Source organism: Salvelinus alpinus, chromosome 28, assembly GCF_045679555.1.
Source record: "Salvelinus alpinus chromosome 28, SLU_Salpinus.1, whole genome shotgun sequence".
Classification (NCBI taxonomy): Eukaryota; Metazoa; Chordata; class Actinopteri; order Salmoniformes; family Salmonidae; genus Salvelinus; species Salvelinus alpinus.
The window spans coordinates 25,840,887-25,864,208 of NC_092113.1; the positions used below are offsets into that span (position 1 = coordinate 25,840,887).

A 23,322-nucleotide genomic window follows, 5' to 3' on the forward strand; every position below is an offset into this window, starting at 1 on the left:
GTCGTGGGTTCTTTCCCACACAAGTAATGTTGCACACTTTGACAAGCTCCTTATTAGAGTTTGCATTTTATCCTCAGAAAGCTGACATTATGTGAGCTAAAATACTGCGCTGAGAAGCAAATGTGTCCTCCTAACAGACATGGAGTGTGGAGAGTGCTACAATAAGATGGTTTTTAAAATGCAATTTAAATGCCAGCGTTATGGTTACAATTTTCTTTTACATGGAAACCTGAAGGTGTTTGATGAGCCACTACTCTAACTCCTGAACACACTACTTTTTGTGTTATTGTCTATTCTCTACTGCTGTTGGGTTTTACTATTTGATGCAGTTGAAAGTTTCAATGAGTTGGGATAGATCAAGGACAATTGTGGAACAACTGTATGCTTTTAATAGAAATACAATGAATACTACTTCTATGATGCTATGATTCCAATCATTTTTACCAGGATTATGTATGTGTGTGTCTCTGTCCAAGCATTATGTGAATATTAATGTCAGTTCATATTAATGTCAGTTTGCCTTCATTGTGTAAAATGTTATTCCATTGAGAATGTTGTATTTCTTTTTAGCAGCGCCTTCTATGGACTTATAATATTGTGGTTATGTTTTTTTTCCCTCCAATGCTGTCAAAATGTACACTTCATTTAATACATATGCAATATCTTGTCATGATTTTATTTTTCAATCAGCCAATTATAACTTATTAGATCTGATGATCAAAGTAGAAGAATAGATACATCCTGCCTTCCTGGTCACACAATAACTGAAAACATGTACCTGGTCAGCACTGCTGGGAAAAGCTCAAGCACACAAAGCTTTTTCTAAATAGAATCACACATTTTCTCTGTAGCATGCAACTGTTATTAATGATCAACTATATAGAAATGAATGTAAAGAGAATGCTGCTGCACTTGGAAGTAAGAGACATTGTGTACCAGAACCAATTTACGATAAAAGTATGCCCCCACAAGGGTCCACTGCAACACTTCCTACACCACTTGCCCGTCCTCCCAGTTATTGAGTGGTCGGTTGCTGTCCACGGTGCTGAAATGTATATCCACTGACCACACTGACCAGAAGTTTCTCTACGTCCCCACTGCCCTCCCCTTAAAGATTTCAGGACGGTCATCCTTTTAAACGGCTCAATTACTCTAATCCTGATTCAAGGCTGACCACAGCAGGTAGCTAGCAACATGTAGAGTGTGTGGGGACGAGTTTATTATTATTCTTGTTCCATTTTTAACTGGGCATACATGGTCAAAAAGATGCTGCATTGGATCAAATATATAAGAAGATCAGATTTCATGAGTAATTTGCTGTAGAAATTAATGGGCAAGGATGTCCCAATTACCGGTGTGGCGCACTGACACGATTAAGAAATGGCTTGCTAACTCTAAGTGTTTGTTTGGTCAATAGTCAATACCTCGATGCACAGCCAATTTTGAAATTGGTTGTCAGTCAAACTCTGCAACTTGCACAACTATTTGATGTTGGCTCTTTCCCTGAAGGCATATTGTGGTTTTGAACTGCGACATGGCAGGAAAAGGTAAGCTGTAGACCATGCAAAATGTATTTTGGTTATTTCTTTTATGCATTGTTGGCCCAATTCAGACTTAGGAAATCTATTGAGTTTTTATGCGTTTTGATTTAAAAGTACTTCTCAATAGTTGGTATGCAGGTGTGTAACAGGCTTTGCAGGCACATGTGGCTCCCTAGCAGACTGAATACGTTTAATTCAACCGCTGAAAACCCTCCCACTTGCTGGCCAATAGATTTTCTCCTGGAGTTTTCATTCAGTACATTTATCTAAAGCAATCCTTTAAATATGGTGTACCGTTAATTCGAATTTTCTCGACAGACTCACTACAATGTATCTAGAGACAAGTTCAGAATAGGGATCAATGAAAGAAAGCCATCTAAATACACGCATATACGTCTCATTTTCAGCACCAATTAGATTTAAAAGAATACTTAGGGCATTTATTTAGGGTTAGTGAAGTATTTATGAATCGTACATAAACAGGGTTGGAGAGCCTTTACGCTCTAAATATATAGGTGGATCAAAAATATATCCTGAAAGTTGACATATTAAATTGTTCAATCCATTAAATATTGGAAGGTGAGAAAGTGTACAATATGGGTTGAACAATAGTCCTATAAATGTACCCTAATCCTCACTAATCATAGAACTGTGATGACAACAGTCCAGTTGTCGTGAACCATGCTCCAGGTTTAAACCGCTGTGTATGGTCTGCATTCCATAATGATTCAAATAGGCTACATGTCCGAAACTAATGCACAACTTGTAATATGTTAGCCCACGGTTACACAAACTCGGTCCTCGGGACCCCAAGGGGTGCACATTTGGTGTTTACCCTAGCACTCAAATAATCAACGAATCATCAAGCTTTGATCATTTGAATCAGCTGTGTAGTGTTAGTGTAATATTATCCACTATTGCTAGCAACCATCAGGATCAACAACACGTACGGACGTGACAGAGGAAAGAAAGGTAAACTAACGATGTAATGGAATGATGCAAAATGTAGACTACAAATTGAAGGAAAGTAACCCACTGGGCACAAACTGGTCGAATCAACGTTGTTTCAACATAATTTGTCAACATATTGTGACGTGGAATCTATATGGAAAATACATTGGATTTGAAAAAAGTAATCAACTGTTGTTTTGAGGGTGAAATTTAAACCACAGGATTATGTCATTGTGGTAACCAAATTTCAACATAGACAAACTCAGCATAACATATTGTAATGAAACAGCAGGGAGCAGGTCTCGAACCCTCGACCCCCTAGCCCGAGGTCCGGCGCGCTATCGACTGTGCCGCAAAAGCATGCTCGTGCTGTTCATTCCGTTTGCTCGAAAATTGATAGAAGGTTAAAAAAAAAGTACGGCCTGCGTCCATAGAGACACATACCAGCTCTACTGGTAGTACTGCTACTTCCCGCAGTACTACACCTGCAGACAACACAAGTTGTTCTGCTTCCACGAGCACATCCAATGCTAGCATCAGTAATTCTACATTTGTTGTTAGCCCAGCTAGCATGGACACAGACAGTTGTGAATCTGATGCAACCGGAGAGCTACTGCCCCCTTACCCAGGAAAGCACCGAACAACAGTTCAGGACGTTGAACCAGTGAAGAGACGCAAATATGATAACTACAATGATTTGGGGTTCACTTACATTGGGAGTAGTGCCTTTCCTCAGCCACAGTGTGTTATATGTGCAAACGTAACATTACTATCTCACAACTCGATGAAACCTTCATTCTTGCTCAGACATTTAGAAACAAAACATGCCCGTTTGAAAAATAAGCCACAGTAGTTTTTTGAGAGAGAATTAAGATTACTTTCGAGTAGTATAAATGTATAAATGCAACAGATACCATTAATAAGAAGGGGCTAGAAGCATCTTATATGGTGAGCTACTGAGTGGCTAGGACAGGCAAGCCCCATACTATTGTGGAGGACTTAATTCTTCCTGCTGCAGCGGATATGGCTGGGACAATGCTGGGGAAAAAGGCCAAAAAAACTATACAGACAATGCCTTCATCAAACAACACTGTTTCACAACGCATCAGTGACATGGCAGGAGATGGGGGGGTCAATTTTGGAAGACATCCTCTTCTGCAAACCACTGGAAACCAGGACAACAGGAGAGGATATTTTTAAAGTACAGGACAGCTTTGTGACATCAAATAAACTTTGGTGGTCAAGATGTGTTGGTATCTGTACTGATGGCGCAAAACCCATGACAGGGAGACGTAGTGGAGTGGTAATGTGCGTGCAAGCAGTTGCTCCCAATGCCACTTGGGTACACTGCAGCATCCACCGAGAGGCTCTTGCTGCCAAAGGAATGACAGTTTGAAAGACGTTTTGGACACTACAGTGAAAATGGTTAACTTTGTTAAAGCAAGCCCCCTGAACTCTCATGTATTTTCTGCACTATGCAATGATATGGGCAGCGTACAGAAGTGCGCTGGTTATCAAGGGGCAAGGAATTGATACGTTTTTTTGAATTGAGAGACGAGCTTAAAGTTTTATTTACTGACCATCATTTTCACTTGTCTGACCGCTTGCATGATGATGAGTTTCTAACACGACTGGCCTATCTGGGTGATGTTTTTTCCCGCCTGAATGATCTGAATCTAGGATTACAGGGACTCTCCGCAACTATATTCAATGGGCGGGACAAAATTGAGGCTATGATTAAGAAGTTGGAGCTCTTCTCTGTCTGCATTAACAAGGACAACACTCTTTCCATCATTGTACGATTTTTTTTTTGTTGTGTGCAAATGAACTCAAGCTTACGGACAATGTCAAATGTGATATAGCGAAGCACCTGAGTGAGTTGGGTGCCCAATTACGCAGGTACTTTCCCAAAACGGATGACACAAACAACTGGATTCGTTATGCCTGTCATGCCCTGCCTCCAGTCCCCTTACCGATATCTGAACAAGAGAGCCTCATCGAAATTGCAACAAGCGGTTCTGTGAAAATTGTATTTAATCAGAAGCCACTGCCAGATTTCTGGATTGGGCTGCACTCAGAGTATCCTGCCTTGGCAAATTGTGCTGTTAAGACTAGAGGTCGACCGATTAATTAGGGCCAATTTCAAGTTTTCATAACAATCGGAAATCGGTAATTTGGATGCCGATTTTGCCAAATGTTTTTTAAAATTTTAAATGTTTTATTTTTTTACACCTTTATTTAACTAGGCAAGTCAATTAAGAACACATTCTTATTTTCAATGACGGCCTAGGAACGGTGGGTTAACTGCCTTGTTCAGGGGCAGAACGACAGATTTTTACCTTGTCAGCTCAGGGATTCAATCTTGCAACCTTACGGTTAACTAGTCCAACGCTCTAACCACCTGCCTCACGAGGAGCCCGCCTGTTACGCGAATGCAGTAAGAAGCCAAAGTAAGTTGCTAGCTAGCATTAAACTTATCCTATTAAAAACAATCAATCTTAATCACTAGTTATAACTACACATGGTTGATGATATTACTAGTTTATCTAGCGTGTCCTGCGTTGCATATAATCGATGCAGTGCGCATTCGTGAAAAAGGACTGTCGTTGCTCCAACGTGTACCTAACTATAAACATCAATGCCTTTCTTAAAATCAATACACAGAAGTATATATTTTTAAACCTGCATATTTAGCTAAAAGAAATCCAGGTTAGCAGGCAATATTAACCAGGTGAAATTGTGTCACTTCTCTTGCGTTCATTGCACGCAGAGTCAGAGTATATGCAACAGTTTGGGCTGCCTGGCTCATTGCGAACTAATTTGCCAGAATTTTACGTAATTATGACACACTGAAGGTTGTGCAATGTAACAGGAATATTTAGACTTATGGATGCCACCCGTTAGATAAAATACGGAACGGTTCCGTATTTCACTGAAAGAATAAACGTTTTGTTTTCGAGATGATAGTTTCCGGATTCGACCATATTAATGACCTAAGGCTCGTATTTCTGTGTGTTATTATGTTATAATTAAGTCTATGATTTGATAGAGCAGTCTGACTGAGCGATGGTAGGCACCAGCAGGCTCGTAAGCATTCATTCAAACAGCACTTTCGTGAGTTTTGCCAGCAGCTGTTTATGACTTCAAGCCTATCAACTCCCGAGATTAGGCTGGTGTAACCGATGTGAAATGGCTAGCTAGTTAGTGGGGTGCGCGCTAATAGCGTTACATACGTCACTCGCTCTGAGACTTGGAGTAGTTTTTCCCCTTGCTCTGCATGGGTAACGCTGCTTCGAGGGTGGCTGTTGTCGATGTGTTCCTGGTTCGAGCCCAGGTAGCGGCGAGGAGAGGGATGGAAGCTATACTGTTATACTGGCAATACTAAAGTGCCTATAAGAACATCCAATAGTCAAAGGTATATGAAATACAAATCGTATGGAGAGAAATAGTCCTATAATTCCTATAATAACTACAACCTAAAACTTCTTACATGGGAATATTGAAGACTCATGTTAAAAGGAACCACCAGCTTTCATATGTTCTCATGTTCTGAGTAAGGAACTTGAACGTTAGCTTTCTTACATGGCACATATTGCACTTTTACTTTCTTCTCCAACACTTTGTTTTTGCATTATTTAAACCAAATTGAACATGTTTCATTATTTATTTGAGGCTAAATTTATTTTATTGATGTATTATATTAAGGTAAAATAAGTGTTCATTCAGTATTGTTGTAATTGTCATTATTACAAATACATTTTAAAAATCGTCCGATTAATCGGTATCAGCTTTTTTGGTCCTCCAATTATCGGTATCGGCGTTGAAAAATCATAATCGGTCGACTTCTAGTTAAGACACTGATGCCCTTTGCAACCACGTACCTATGTGAGAGTGGATTCTCGGCCCTCACTAGCATGTATTCTTTGTTTTCTTTATTATTTTGGTTAGGTCAGGGTGTGACGAGGGTGGTATGTGTTGTTTTTATCTTGTCTATTGTTTTGTATGTCTAGGTGTGTGTGTCTAGTCTAGACATATGTAGGTCTATGGTGGCCTGGATTGGTTCCCAATCAGAGGCAGCTGTTTATCGTTGTCTCTGATTGGGGATCCTATTTAGGTTGCCATTTGCCAGTTTTGGTTTGTGGGTTATTGTCTATGTGAAGTTGCATGTCTGCACTCATTGTTTATAGCGTTCACGTTCGTTTTGTTAGTTTGTTTAGTGTTCTTCGTGTTCATTCGTCTTACATTAAAAGTATGTATTCACATCACGCTGCGCTTTGGTCTCCTCACTACGACGTTCGTGACAGAATAACCCACCAAACAAGGACCAAGCAGTGTGATAGGAAGGAACAGCGCGTTGTGGAAAAATGGACCTGGGACGAAATACTGGACGGAAAAGGATCATGGCCATGGGAGGAAATATTGGATGGAGCAGGACCCTGGACACAGCCGGGGGAGTATCGCCGTCCTAAGGAGGAGTTAGAAGCAGCGAGAGCGGAACGGCGATACTACGAGGAAAAATACCGGAGAATAGTGGAACAGCGAAAATATGTAGGTACGCGGCTAGCACGGAAGCCCGAGAGGCAGCCCCAAGATTTGTTTTTGGGGGGAGCACACGAGGAGATTGGCAGAGTCAGGTAGGAGACCTGAGCCAACTCGTGCTTACCGTGGGGCGCGTGTAACTGGTCAGGCACCGTGTTATGCAGAAATGCACACGGTGTCTCCAGTTCGCATTCTTAGCCTGGCGCACTCTATTCCAGCTCCTCGCGTTTGCCGGGCTAGAATGGGCATCCAGCCAGGACATATTGAGCCAGCTCTATGTTCTGGATCTTCAATGCGTCTCCACGGTCCCGTGTATCCTGATCCTCCTCTCCGCACTCGCCCTGAGGTGCGTGTCCTCAGCCCGGTACCACCAGTTCCGGCACCACGCACCAGGCCTACAGTGCGCCTCGACAGTCAGGAGCTGCCAGAGCCGCCTCGACAGTCAGGAGCTGCCAGAGCCGCCTCGACAGTCAGGAGCTGCCAGAGCCGCCTCGACAGTCTGGAGCTGCCAGAGCCGCCTCGACAGTCAGGAGCTGCCAGAGCCGCCTCGACAGTCAGGAGCTGCCAGAGCCGCCTCGACAGTCAGGAGCTGCCAGAGCCGCCTCGACAGTCAGGAGCTGCCAGAGCCGCCTCGACAGTCAGGAGCTGCCAGAGTCGCCCTCCTGTCCGGAGCTGCCAGAGTCGCCCTCCTGTCCGGAGCTGCCAGAGTCGCCCTCCTGTCCGGAGCTGCCAGAGTCGCCCTCCTGTCCGGAGCTGCCAGAGCCGCCCCTCAGTCTAGAGGCGCCCTTCCGTCCAGTGGCGCCCTCTACGATGGTCTTCAGTCCGGGGCCCTCTGCACCCGAGCCGCCGCCGTGAAAAAGGCCCACCCGGACCCTCCCCTTTAGAGTCTGTTTTTTTGCGGCCAGAGTCCGCACCTTTGGGGGGGGGTACTGTCACGCCCTGACCTTAGTTTTCTATATTATTTTCGTTAGGTCAGGGTGTGACGAGGGTGGTATGTGTGTTTTTGTCTTATCTAGGTTTTTTTGTATGTCTAGGTGTGTGTGTCTAGTCTAGACATATGTAGGTCTATGGTGGCCTGGATTGGTTCCCAATCAGAGGCAGCTGTTTATCGTTGTCTCTGATTGGGGATCCTATTTAGGTTGTCATTTTCCAGTTTGGTTTGTGGGTTATTGTCTATGTTGATGTTGCATGTCTGCACTCCGTATTTATGGCGTTCACGTTCGTTTGTTATTTTGTTTAGTTTGTTAGTGTTCTTCGTTTCATTAAAGAAGATGTATTCACATCACGCTGCGCTTTGGTCTCCTCACTACGACGTACGTGACACACAGATTGTGTGTGGGAAATTATTTAAGACTGAGACTCTCTCCAATACAACCCAACATTGCAGAGTTATGTGCATCCTTTCACGCACACCCTTCTCATTAACCTGTGGTGAGTTAATCACAATTTTCGATGATCAAATAATTATTATTATTTGTGCCCTGATCCTATAAGAGCTCTTTGTCACTTCCCACGAGCCGGGTTGTGACAAACTCATTCTTATGTTTAATAAATGTATTGTATAGTGTGTGTGGCAGGCTTACAATGATGGCAAAAAACAACATTTGAGAGTGCGCTGACCCTGGTGCTAGAGGGGGTATGCAGTTGGAGGTTGAATGTTTGAAGGGGCACGGGACTATAAACAGTTTGGGAACCACTGATCTACAGCTACCCTTTGTTGTCCCATCCAGGGTTTTAACAAATCCCAGCCCTGTTTAGCTTTGATATTGGTGAATCTATTACTTCCTGACCGATCTTCCCCCGTCTCAGGGAAACACTACGGTTCTGGTAATTGTGGATCGGTTTTCTAAGTCCTGCCGTCTCCTCCCGTTGCCCGGTATCCCTACTGCCCTACAGACTGTGGAGGCCTTATTCACCCACGTCTTCCGGCACTACGGGGTGCCGGAGGACATCGTTTCTGATCGGGGCCCCCAGTTCACGTCCCGAGTATGGAGGGCGTTCATGGAGCGTCTGGGGGTCACGGTCAGCCTGACTTCCGGTTATCACCCCGAAAGTAATGGGCAGGTGGAAAGAGTGAACCAGGAGGTGGGTGGTTCTGTAATGGACTTCTACTTCTTCCTCCTCCTCTGACGAGGAGGAGCATGGATCAGAGAACCAATTTGCAGCGTGGTAGTTAGACATATTATTTATTTACAAAAAACAGACGAAGACGAAAAAACTCTTGAACAAAATACAAAACAACAAACGAAGTAGACAGACCTGGACTACGAACTTACATGTAACGAAGAACGCAGGAACAGGTACAAACTACAAACGAACGAACGAACGATACAGTCCCGTATGGTGCAACAAACACAGACACAGGAAACAACCACCCACAACAAACAATGTGAAACCACCTACCTTAATATGGCTCTCAATCAGAGGAAACGTAAACCACCTGCCTCTAATTGAGAACCATATCAGGTCACCCCTAAACCAACATAGAAACACATAACATAGACTGCCCACCCAAACTCACGCCCTGACCGACTAACACATACAAAAATAACAGAAAACAGGTCAGGAACGTGACAATTACCTGTATTAACTGCACCTGTTTGAACTCGTTACCTGTATAAAAGACACCTGTCCACACACTCAATCAAACAGACTCCAACCTCTCCACAATGGCCAAGACCAGAGAGCTGTGTAAGGACATCAGGGATAAAATTGTAGACCTACACAAGGCTGGGATGGGCTACAGGACAATAGGCAAGCAGCTTGGTGAGAAGGCAACAACTGTTGGCGCAATTATTAGAAAATGGAAGAAGTTCAAGATGACGGTCAATCACCCTCGGTCTGGGGCTCCATGCAAGATCTCACCTCGTGGGGCATCAATGATCATGAGGAAGGTGAGGGATCAGCCCAGAACTACACGGCAGGACCTGGTCAATGACCGGAAGAGAGCTGGGACCACAGTCTCAAAGAAAACCATTAGTAACACATTACGCCGTCATGGATTAAAATCCTGCAGCGCACGCAAGGTCCCCCTGCTCAAGCCAGCGCATGTCCAGGCCCGTCTGAAGTTTGCCAATGACCATCTGGATGATCCAGAGGAGGAATGGGAGAAGGTCATGTGGTCTGATGAGACAAAAATAGAGCTTTTTGGTCTAAACTCCACTCGCCGTGTTTGGAGGAAGAAGAAGGATGAGTACAACCCCAAGAACACCATCCCAACCGTGAAGCATGGAGGTGGAAACATCATTCTTTGGGGATGCTTTTCTGCAAAGGGGACAGGACGATTCTACCGTATTGAAGGGAGGATGGATGGGGCCATGCATCGCGAGATCTTGGCCAACAACCTCCTTCCCTCAGTAAGAGCATTGAAGATGGGTCGTGGCTGGGTATTCCAGCATGACAACGACTCGAAACAGACAGCCAGGGCAACTAAGGAGTGGCTCCGTAAGAAGCATCTCAAGGTCCTGGAGTGGCCTAGCCAGTCTCCAGACCTGAACCCAATAGAAAATCTTTGGAGGGAGCTGAAAGTCCGTATTGCCCAGCGACAGCCCCGAAACCTGAAAGATCTGGAGAAGGTCTGTATGGAGGAGTGGGCCAAAATCCCTGCTGCAGTGTGTGCAAACCTGGTCAAGAACTACAGGAAACGTATGAGCTCTGTAATTGCAAACAAAGGTTTCTGTACCAAATATTAAGTTCTGCTTTTCTGATGTATCAAATACTTATGTCATGCAATAAAATGCAAATGAATTACTTAAAAATCATACAATGTGATTTTCTGGATTTTTGTTTTAGATTCCGACTCTCACAGTAGAAGTGTACCTATGATAAAAATGACAGACCTCTACGTGCTTTGTAAGTAGGAAAACCTGCAAAATCGTCAGTGTATCAAATACTTGTTCTCCCCACTGTATATAGCATTTGGAAAGCGATCAACAGCAATTGTTTGAATTAAACTAAAAATAGACAATACAATAGGCATAGGGTTTCACGCTCTGGTTGATTTGTAATATTTAATTGTGTTTGGTTGTCAACACAACCAAATATCAACATTTGAAGGAACTGTTTCTTCTGCTTGGATAGTTCCATCTGCGCCACTGATTTACAATAGTCTGGCTTTTATTCCAGTTTTTCTACAAATTAATAATTTATATGTTCAATTCACTTCATTTCAGATGCTCTTATCCAGAGCAATTAGGGTTACGTGTGTTGCTCAAGGTGACATTGACAGATTTTTCACCTAATTGGCTCAGGGATTCAAACCAGTAACCTTTCGGTTACTGGCCCAACACTCTTAACTGCAAGGCTACTTACTGGCCACCTCCTGCTACTACTATCTCAACCAACAATCAAAGTTAAAGAATAGGATTAAATCAAACTTTATTTAAAGTGCATTCAAAGTTTGATTTAGTCCTGTTTGACTTAGATTGTTGGTTGAGACGGAGACGTGAATCCAACATCAACTATGCATTTGTAGACAAATTGGAATTAAATCCAGACTAAGTCAGTGGCACGGCTGGAACTATCCAAGAAGAAGATAAATCTTATTCAAATGTTGATATTTGGTTGCGTTGACAACCAAACACAATTCAATATCACTTTTGAAATACAACAAATAGCCTATTAACTTGTCGACAAGCTAAGAAATTATAGATGTTGGATTCAGGTCTCCAACTCAACCAAAAATAAAAGTTAATGAATGTGATTAAGCCAGTGGTTTAGATGGAACTATCCAAGCTGTAGATACATCTCCTTTTTAAACGTTGATATTTAAATGTCAACCAAACACAATTCAACATTATTTTTGTAGTACAGTAAATAGCTTGAAGTTAAGGCTAATTTAAAAACTAATGTAACATTCGACCTTAAAATCATTAACACATCAATGGCCAGATTTTGAGGTTACTGTAACTATACATTTCTTCTTCTGTAATCATATAAAGTGTGCATGTTCAAGAAAGCATGCATAGCTCCACAGTTCTGTGGAGACCTTCACAATTGCTGTAATAATCTGTGCAGATTTTCAAACAGCATTGATCACTTGCAGCATGTAGAGTACCAGTCAAACGTTTGGACACACCTACTCATTCAAGGGTTTTTTATTTATTTTTACTATTTTCTACATTGTAGAATAATAGTGAAGACATCAAAACTATGAAAAAACACATAAGGAATAATGTAGTAACCAAAAAAGTGTTAAACAAATCCAAATATATTTTAGTTTCTTCAAAGTAGCCACCCACATGCTGAGCACTTGTTGGCTGCTTTTCCTTCCCTCTGCGGTCCAACTCATCCCAAACCATCTCAACTGGGTTGAGGTCGGGTGATTGTGGCCAGGTCATCTGACGCAGCACTCCATCACTCTCCTTCTTGGTCAAATAGCCCTTACAAAGCATGGAGGTGTGTTGGGTCTTTGTCCTGTTGAAAAAGAAATGATAGTCCCACTAAGTGCAAACCAGATGTGATGGTGTATTGCTGCAGAATGCTGTGGTAGCCATGCTGGTTAAGTGTGCCTTGAATTCTAAATAAATCACTGACAGTGTCACCAGGAAAGCACCGCCACACCATAACACCTCCTCTTCCATGCGTCACGGTGGGAACAACACATGCAGAGATCATCAGTTCACCTACTCTGCGTCTCACAAAGACACAGCGGTTGGAACCAAAAATCTAAAATTTGGACTCATCAGACCAAAGAACAGATTTCCACCAGTCTAATGTCCATTGCTTGTGTTTCTTGGCCCAAGCAAGTCTCTTCTTATTATTTGTGTCCTTTAGTAGTGGTTTCTTTGCAGAAATTCGACCATGAAAGCCTGACTCACACAGTCTCCTCTGAACAATTGATGTTGATGTGTCTGTTACTTGAACTCTGTGAAAAATGTATTTGGACTGCAATCTGAGATGCAGTTAACTCTAATGAACGTATCATCTGTAGCAGAGGTAACTTTGGGTCTTCCTTTCCTGTGGCTGTCCTCATGAGAGCCAGTTTCATCATAGCGCTTGATGGTTTTTGCGACTGCACTTGAAGAAACTTTAAAATGTCTTGAAATGTTCCACATTGACTGACCTTCATGTCTGAAAGTAATGAGACTGTCGTTTCTCTTTACTTATTTCGCAAAAAAGCATCCTTCACTCATGCTGCCAAAAATACCCTCGTGAAACTGTCTATCCTACCGATCTTTGACTCGGTGATGTCATTTACAAAATAGCCTTTAACACTCTACTCAGCAAATTGGATGCAGTCTATCACAGTGCCGTCCGTTTTGTCACCAAAGCCCCATATACTACCCACCACTGCGAACTGTATGCTCTCGTTGGCTGGCCCTCGCTTCATATTCGTCGCCAAACCTACTGGCTCCAGGTCATCTATAAGTCTTTGCTAGGTAAAACCCCGCCTTATCTCAGCTCAATGGTCACCATATTAGCGCCCTTCCGTAGCACGCGCCCCAGCAGGTATATTTCACTGGTCACCCCCAAAGCCAATTCCTCCATTGGCCACCTTTCCTTCCAGTTCTCTGCTGCCAATGACTGGAACGAACTGCAAAAATCACTGAAGCTGGAGACTCATATCTCCCTCACGAACTTTAAGTGTCAGCTGTCAGAGCAGCTTACAGATCATTGTACCTATACATAGCCCATCTGTAAATAGCCCACCCAACTACCTCATCCCCATATTGTTATTATTTTTTTGCTCCTTTGCACCCCAGTATCTCTATTTGCACATTCATCTTCTGCACATCTATCACTCCAGTGTTTAATTGCTTAATTGTAATTATTTCGCCACTATGGCCTATTTATTGCCTTACCTCCCTAATCTTACTTCATTTGCACACACTGTATATAGACTTTTCTATTGTGTTATTGACTGTACGTTTGTTTATTCTATGTGTAACTCTGTCTTGTTGTTTGTGTCGCACTGCTTTGCTTTATCTTGGCCAGGTCGCAGTTGTAAATGACAACTTGTTCTCAACTAGCCTACCTGGTTATATAAAGGTAAAATAAAAAAAAGATATACAAATTTGAACTGTTCTTGCCATAATAGGGACTTGGTCTTTTAACAAATAGGGCCATCTTCTGTATACCACCCCTACCTTGTCACAACACAACTGTTTGGCTCAAACGCGTTAAGAAGGAGTGAAATTCCACAAATGTATTTTTAACAAGGCACTTAACAAGGTTAATTGAAATGCATTCCAGGTGACTACCTCATGAAGCTGGTTGAGAGAATGCCAAGTGTGCAAAGCTGTCATCAAGGCAAAGGGTGGCTACTTTGAAGAATCTCACTTTTTTGGTTACTGTTACTTCCATGTGGGTTATTTCATATTTTTGATGTCTTCACTATTTTTCTACAATGTAGAAAATAGTCAAAATAAAGAAAAACCCTTGAATGAGTAGGTGTGTCCAAACTTTTGACTGGTTCTGTACTTTTAATGTAATCTCAATTCAGGTAATTTGGTTGTGCTATTAGATGAAGCACAGTGATAACACAATCTGTTGTATAAATAAACAAAATATCTGACAGTGTATTCCCATTTGAACTTTGCTGTGGTTTTAAATGGTTGAAAGTGCAGTGATAGACATTTGGGTGACAACTAAACCAAAAATCTGTTATTGGAATTTGGTTGTCCTTTTTAATTGTTTGATAGGATAATGATACCACATTGGAAATTCAACTGCACTTTTGGTTATCTTTTTGAGTGGGTGAATATAGGTTGTAATCTCATTGATCAATGTCTCAACCAAATATTATCCACCTTGAAATGACGTGTTAGTCCTAGTCACTCTAAAAACAACTCTGTCGGCTTTGTTAATGTCATTATCCAATTTAAAGCCATTAGGCCTACGTACCATTGTCATGAAACACAATAGGAAATAATAACCAACACCTGTGGCTGTTCTGCTCAATATGGCACCTTAATGTACTATGTAAGCCTATCATACTTTACTGTACCTTGTAGGCCTATATTGTACCATGTAGGCCTATATACTGTACCTTGTAGGCCTATCATACCTTACGTACACTGTAGGCCTATCATATATTACTGTACCATGTAGGCCTATCATATATTACTGTACTCTGTAGACCTATCATACCTTACCATGTAGGCCTCCAGGCTGAAACCAATACCTGCCTAACCCCTGGCCACATGTCAATAATCTAATCCAACATAATAACAATAATAATACCATTTTATTTGTATAGCACTTTTCATTAGTGTTATCTCAAAGCTCTACATAGGCATGACAAAATAGAATATAAACATCATGCATTTAGAATCAAGACAGGAAATAGCAATAGTAGGCTCGGTGCTAAAAGTACTTTACAGATTCTATTAAAAAAAATCAGATCGAGCGGCTCTCAAATGGTCAGGGAGAGTATTCCATAGGCGAGGGGCAAGACAGCAGAAGGCTCGGTCCCCCATAGTTCGGAGACGTGTCTTGGAACTTGAAGCAGTGGTGAGTTGCTAGAGCGGAAAGTCAGAGGTGGCTCATTGATAGAAATTAGGTCGCTGTTATAGGTGGGACTCAATCCATTCAAGGCTTTAAACACTATGAGGACTTTAAAGTCAATCCTATAGTTGACCGGTAGCATGTGGAGTTCAGTAAGGATGAGGGTGATGTGGGCTGACTTCTTGGTCCTGGTCAAGACTCTGGCAGCACTATTCTGGAGGAGTTGTAGCCTCTGAAGGGATTTGGCTGGAAGGCCCCTGAACAGAGCATAGCAGTAGTCGATCTGGGACGAGTTTCTCTGCATCTGGCTAGGAGAGCAATGGTTTGAGCCGGGCAATGTTTCTTAGATGGAAAAAGTATGTTTTTCAGATATGTTTTATATGAGTATCAAAGGACAGAGAAGGATCCAAATTGTCTCCCAGGTTTGATATGTTTATAATACTTTCTTTTCATTACTGTCAATTATTATTGGTCAGTTTGAGTAATTGACACTTAAAGAGTAGGCCACTTGATAGGCTAGATATTAAAGACTAGTAAATACAAATAAATGATACACAACATTGTATAGACACAGTAGTGCATAGTAAACATAGCAATAACCTAGAAAATACATTTGGTGAATGAATGGTGACTATCTTCCCTCTGTCTCCTGCAGAGGATGGCGTCTCCTTGGCTGGCTCGGTTGTCGGGGACAAGTCCGACACCCTTGGCTCTGCTGCCTCGGGCAAGAAGAGAGGTGGAGGACAGAAGAAGCAGATGCAAGCCAATAAATCTGCTCTCCGAGCTCCTCGAGCGCTCTGCTGCCTCACCCTCAGTAACCCCATCCGCATGGCTGCCTTGGCCCTTGTTGAATGGAAATATCCTTCAATGATGATGTACCTCTGTGTGTGTGTGAAAGCATGTGTGCCTTAGTGTGTGTGCATTTGTGTGTGCGCATGCATGTGTGTGTGTGCGTGCATGTTAAACCCCCTCCTGTGTTGTGAGACTAATGTTGTCGATTTCAAACACTGTCCACAGGACACAGAACTCTGGCCTTTTGCAAAACAGTAAATGTAATGTAAAAGTGGCCTTCTTAAAACATAAATACATTAAACAAAACTATATTATACCATCCAAATTGCAAATACATTAATCAAAAAAACTGCCTGCAAAAATAACGCAACCATACTTATCTCGAGTCCAAACAGACAAAACAGAAAGTTTGTCTTTTTTTTTAAATCGCAGTATATCGTACAGTTATGAATATCACTACTGTTCCCTGAAGGAGGAAACAAGTTATAATTATCAGATATGATGGTAAGACCTAGATGCAGACCACGTCAGATAACCAATAGTTTAATAATCCCAAAGGGGCAGGCAAATAGACAGGTCAAGGCAGGCAGGGGTAAATAGTCCCAAGAATTGGGGGAAAGGTGCAGGACGGCAGGCAGGGTCAGGTCAGGCAGAGGTCGGTAATCCAGAGGTTGGGCAAAGGTACCACTCGGCAGGCAGAGTAGGCAGGCTCAGAGACAGGACAGGCAAGGGTCAAAACCAGGAGGGCAAGAAAAAGAGAGACTGGGGAAAAGCAGGCTCTGAAACAAACCGCTAGTAGGCTTGAACAAACAAGACGAACTGGCACAGACAGACAGAAAACACAGGTATAAATACACAGGGGATAATGGGGAAGATGGGCGACACCTGGAGGGGGGTGGAGACAATCACAAAGACAGGTGAAACAGATCAGAGTGTGACAATAATATAATATGTAGAGTCAACGACCAATCATATTCAACTGAAATCACGCCCAACAGTCCAAAAGATGCCGAGCCCTCCCTTGGAAGCCCTGCCTTCCTGGCTGTAATACCGGGGATCGTATTCATTTATTCAATTCAGTACCGCTCTTCAGCAAGCCCAATCCCCTGACGGTCGATCACTCTGTATAACATACTATGGAGACATACAATAACACGCCAAGCTGGCTCAGAGGGTACCAAACTAGGAGGCCCATGGCAACCCAAGCACACAGGTTCCACCGGCTTACACGAGAAGCCTGAACTGTCAGAGCCTCATGGGGCCTGAACTGTCAGAGTCCCATATAGGGAACCAGAACCTGCTGCTAAGTGGCTATGCGCATTGACACTCTGCCACTGCAGCCAAAGTCCATAGACCCCAAGGTTCCAAGAACAATGCTTACCTTGCAAGCCCAAAACTCGTACAAGGAACCGCAAGTCCAAAACAGAACACCTGTCGTGACTTGGTAAATTGCACGCTGCATAGAATCAACCCGAGTCTCAAACCCACAGGAAACCTGAAGTAACCTAGAAACAGTGTACTCACGCGCTGCCAAGGCAGCCCAAGGCTCCAACCTACAGAGAACTGTTGTAACCCGGATAAATGCGAAATCTGCATGCTGCCTAACACCCACTCCCGGACCCAGCCATAAGAACTCTATTAGCCACACACGGAGCAGTTACATCCAAGCAATAAAACCTCACAAAGGTATCTGGGGAATCCCAAATCGCTGCAGCAGCGATATCACAAATCCTCATGCCCCTAAACAATGAGCACACACACCAACACACACAACACACACACACACAACCCTCATCCTTTGCTTTCATACGCCAGGGACCTTGGGGGCAAAAGCTGCATTAGGACATAACATCACTTTGGATTCGCCAGGTGCAAACTCCAAACAGGAAAGGTGTACTGATAGTGTGTGGAGATCCCCAATGCGCTCGTCCGAAGCCAAGGCTATGAGCAGAGCAGTCTTGTATGAAAGGACCTTCAGGTCCACAGATGACAATGGTTCAAACAGAGGCTCACACAGAGTGTCCAAGACCAAAGCCAGGTTCCAGGTTGGAGCCATAGTGTCACGATCGTCGTATTAGTGAGACCAAGGCGCAGCGTGGTATGCGTACATTCTCTTTTAATGAATGAAACACAAAAAAAAAAAAAAAAATCAACGAACGAAACGTGAAGCTATACAAATAGTGCAGACAGGCAACTAAACATAGACAAGATCCCACAAACACAAAAGGGAAACGGCTGCCTAAATATGACCCCAATCAGAGACAACGATAAACAGCTGCCTCTGATTGGGAACCATATCAGGCCACCATAGACATACAAATACACCTAGATAACCCACCCAAGTCACCATCACGCCCCAACCAACACAGAGAAAAAACAGCTTACAATGTTCAGGGCGTGACACAGACTTAGACACCGGTCTGGGCCAACGCACGCCTTTCAGGAACCGCACCACCAGATGAGACCCCAGGGTAGAGCAGTCAATACCTACATGACATGCCGAGATGGCTGCCATATAAACCTTCAATGTGGAAAAAGAAAGGCCCTGCTCAAAAATCTCTTACAAGAACATGAAAATCTCCACCAAAGAGCTCTGAAAAGGAGAAACTCCTTTAACCTGACACCTACCCTCAAAGCACACCACTTAGATGTTTACAACACTTTCGTAGAGGGCACACGCGCCGATTGTATAGTAGTAATCATGTTCAAGGGTAAACCCCTAGCCATAAAAATAAACCTTTCAGGGGCCAAACCCCCAGATCCCATATCTTTTATTTATTTACCCCGTTTTCATGGTATCCAATTGGCAGTTAGAGTCTTGTCTCATCGCTGCAACTCTCGTATGGACTCGGGATAGGCGAAGGTCAAGAGCCGTTCGTCCTCCGAAACACAACCCAACCAAGCCACACTGCTTCTTGACACAATGCCCACTTAACCAGGAAGCCAGCCGCACCAATGTGTCAGAGGAAACACTGTACACCTGGCGACCGTGTCAGCGTGCACTGCGCCTGGCCCAGCATAGGAGTCGCTAGTGTGCGATGGGACAAGGACAAACTCTCCCCTAACCCGGACGACGCTGGGCCAATTGTGCTCCACCCCATGGGTCTCCCGGTCGCGGCCGGCTGCGACAGAGCCTAGACTTGAACCCACAATCTCTAGTGGCACAGCTAGCACGGCAATGCAGTGCCTTAGACCACTGCACCACTCGGGAGGCCCCAGATCCCAAATCTGCTGTCGTGGGTGCCAAACTCTCTCGTCCGCCTGGGATAATAGATCCCAACTACATGGAACCCTCCACGGGTCCCAGCCCAACAGGCGGACAAACCCCAGGAACAAGGGTGGTCTTGGCCAACGGGGAGCCACCAGAATCAACATAAACCCTCCTGACGGACCCTCTCCATTGTGGCCTGAATCAGGTCCACCGGAAGAAACGCATAGAGCAGGGTTCGAGACCATTGATACGCCAAAGCATCCGTTCCCAACGGAGCGCCCAGATTCCTCATTGAGAAGAACAGACGACAATGCACGTTTTCTTGCGATGCATAAAGATATACACCGGCCTTGCCAATCTACGCCCCCCCCACCCCACCCCACCCCCCTACCTCCGCTGTTGACCAAATACCTCTTTCTGAGTAGCCCACACACAGCGTTCCCCATCCCAGTAAGGATACGTCTATTGTGATCACCCTGTGGGACACTACCCGGGAACAGCAGTCACGGGTCCCTCCGAGGAGTCAACACCCTTAGGTAAGATGGGGATACCTTGAGCAACCAATGGCAGTGGCGAGATACATCCAGACATGTAGCAATCACCCAGCGTTGAAACCTCAACAGAAGTCCCAGAGGCACCACAGCGATCATAGAAGAACTGTGCCAGACAGAGTTGGAATGCGACCCTCATCTGTTGGGACATAAATGCATGATTCAGAACTGAGTCCAAACAACTTTCTTGCGATTCACTATGAACACCAGAGACTGAATATGTGAAAATATTGTGGCAGTGTGGAGCTTTACCTGTTCCCTCGACTCCACTACGACCAGCCAAAAGTCCAGATAGGCCAATACTCTGATCCCCTGGCACCACACCCGTGCTAAAGCCACCTTCACCAGCATATGAAAGGTGTGGGGCGATAGGGAGAAATGTTTTATTATTTTGTACTTTTTCTCCCCAATTGGTAGGTACAGTCTTGTCCCATCCCTGCAACTCCCATACGGACTCGGGAGAGGCGAAGGTCGAGGGCCATGCGTCCTCCAAAACACGACCCCACCAAGTCATACTGCTTCTTGACACACTGCTTGCTTAACACAGAAACACCGTATAGCTGGCAACCGAAGTCAGCGTGCATGCGCCCGGCCCGCCAGAAGTAGTCTCTAGAGCGCAATTGGACAAGGAAATGGGGGCCGACCAAACCCTCCCCTAACCCGGACGACACTGTGCCTCATGGGTCTCCTGGTCACGGCCGGCTGTGACACAGCCTGGGAACAAACCCAGATTTGTAGTGACACCTCTCGCTGCGCCACTCGGAAGGCCAGGGAGAAACCACATGAAAATACGCGTCCTTCAGATCTATGGACGTGAACCAATATAGCCGGCGAAGTATGAGCATTTTAAACTTGCAAGCCTTGGGGTGCTTGTTTAAAACACGCAAGTCCAGGATGTGATGCAACGTTCCATCGCTCTTGGGAACTAAGAAGTACCAACCACTCTGTACTTCTAACACGGGGACCACCCTAATAGCCTGCTTTTGAAAGAGAGAGGAAATCCCTCTCAATACAGGCGCTAGGAACTCGGGGAACATTGATTACGCCACGAAAAGGAGGAGGACGCACAGCCAACTGCAGACCGTACCCCCTCGTCACTGTCCTCATCACCCATAGTGAAATTACGCATGTGTAACGGTTCTCGTCCTCTTCGTCTGAGGAGTAGCAATGATCGGATTTTAATATATAAAACTGAACACTACAAAAATACAAAATAACAATGTGAAATTAACAAAGGAAAATCGAAACAGTCCCGTATGGTGCAAACACAGACACAGGAAACAACCACCCACAAAACACAAAGGAAAACAGGCTACCTAAATATGGCTCCCAAGTGAGAGACAACGACTGACACCTGCCTCTGATTGAGAACCATACTAGGCCAAACACATAGAAATAGAACAACAGAACAAAACATAGAAAAACAACATAGAATGCCCACCCCAACTCACGCTCTGACCAAACTAAAATAAAGACATAAAAAAGGAACTAAGGTCAGAACGTGACAGTACCCCCCCCCCCCCCCCCAAAGGTGCGGACTCTGGACGCAAAACCTGAACCTATAGGGGAGGGTCTGGGTGGGCATTTACCGCGGTGGCGGCTCTGGAGCGGGATGAGGACCCCACTCCACCATAGTCTCGGCCCACTTCTGTGATACCTTAGGAGCGGCGACCCTCGTCACCGACCCTGGATTTGAGACCCTAGTAAAAGGCACCACTGGACTGAGGGGCGCCTCTGGACTGAGGGGCAGCTCCAGACAGGAGGGCAACTCCGGCAGCTCCGGACAGCAGGGAGACTCCGGCAGATCCGGACTGGAGAGGGGCTCAGGCGGCTCCGGACTGGAGGGAGGCTCAAGCGGCTCCTGACTGACGGGCGGCTCAGGCGGCTCCTGACTGACGGGCGGCTCAGGCGGCTCCGGACAGACGGGCGGCTCAGGCGGCTCGGGACAGACGGGCGGCTCTGGCGGCTCGGGACAGACGGGCGGCTCGGGACAGATGGGCGGTTCTGGCGGCTCGGGACAGACGGGCGGCTCTGGAGGGTCCGGACTGGAGGGAGGCTCTGGAGCATCCGGACTGGAGGAACACACAGGAGACTTGGTTCTTAGAACAGGCACAGTACTCACCAGGCTGGAGAGATCTACTGGAGGCCTGGTCCTTGGAGGAGGCACAGGATAGACCGGTCCATGGAGGCGCACTGGAGGTCTCGAACTCGAACTAAGGGCCTGAACAACCCGTCCTGGCTGGATGTTGATTTTAGCCCGGCACTTGCGGGGCGCAGGCACAGGACGCACTGGGCTGTGCAGACCCACGGGAGACACAGTGCGTAGGGCTGGTGCCATATAACACGGACTGAGGAGACACACTGGAAACCAGATGCGCTGAGCCGGCTTCATTACTCCTGGCTCGATATCCACTCTAGCCCGACCGATACGAGGAGCTGCTACGTATGCACACTGGGGACACGGTGCGCTTCACCGCGTAACACGGTGCCTGCCCGGTCACTCTCTCTCCACGGTAAGCACTGGGAGTTGGCTCATGTCTCCTACCTGACTTAGCCACACTCTCCGTGTGCCCCCTCCCCCCCCAAGAAATATTTGGAGCTGCCTCTTGTCCCAGCTGCGCTGCCGTGCTGCCTCCTCATACCACCGCCGCTCAGCTTTCGCTGCCTCCAGCTCTGCCTTGGGACGGCGATATTCCCTAGCCTGTGCCCAGGGTCCTTCTCTGTCCAGAATCTCCTCCCATGTCCATGAGTCCAGAGATTTCTGCTGCTGCCCAATACCACGCTGCTTGGTCCTTTTTTGGTGGGTGGTTCTGTAACGGTTCTCGTCCTCTTCGTCTGAGGAGTAGCAAGGATCGGACCAATACACAGAGTGGTAAGTGTCCATTTTAATATATAAAACTGAACACTACAAAATAACAAAGTGAAATGAACAAACGAAAATTGAAACACTCCCGTATGGTGCAAACACAGACACAGGAAACAACCACCCACAAAACACAAAGGAAAACAGGCTACCTAAATATGGCTCCCAATCAGACCTAAATATGGCTCCCAATCAGAGACAATGACTGACACCTGCCTCTGATTGAAAACCATACTAGGCCAAACACATAGAAATAGAACAACAGAACAAAACATAGAAAAAACAACATAGAATGCCCACCCCAACTCACGCTCTGACCAAACTAAAATAAAGACATAAAAAAGGAACTAAGGTCAGAACGTGACAGCATGCCCGCCACTGGACAGAGCACGCTGCCAGTCTCCCATAAATTAGCTCCTGAATGGG

The 23,322-nt window shown here is 45.0% G+C and overlaps 1 protein-coding gene across 1 annotated transcript in view; it reads left to right on the forward strand.

Moving 5' to 3' along the window:
- Positions 1 to 16,145: 16,145 nt before the first annotated feature.
- Positions 16,146 to 23,322, forward strand: part of LOC139557506 (voltage-dependent L-type calcium channel subunit alpha-1D-like) — a 41,671-nt gene continuing 34,494 nt past the window's right edge. The window contains exon 1 of the mRNA XM_071372441.1: positions 16,146 to 16,354. Within this exon, the coding sequence (XP_071228542.1) occupies positions 16,236 to 16,354 (119 nt within the window). The 5' untranslated portion in view covers positions 16,146 to 16,235. The remainder of the gene's footprint in view (positions 16,355 to 23,322) is intronic.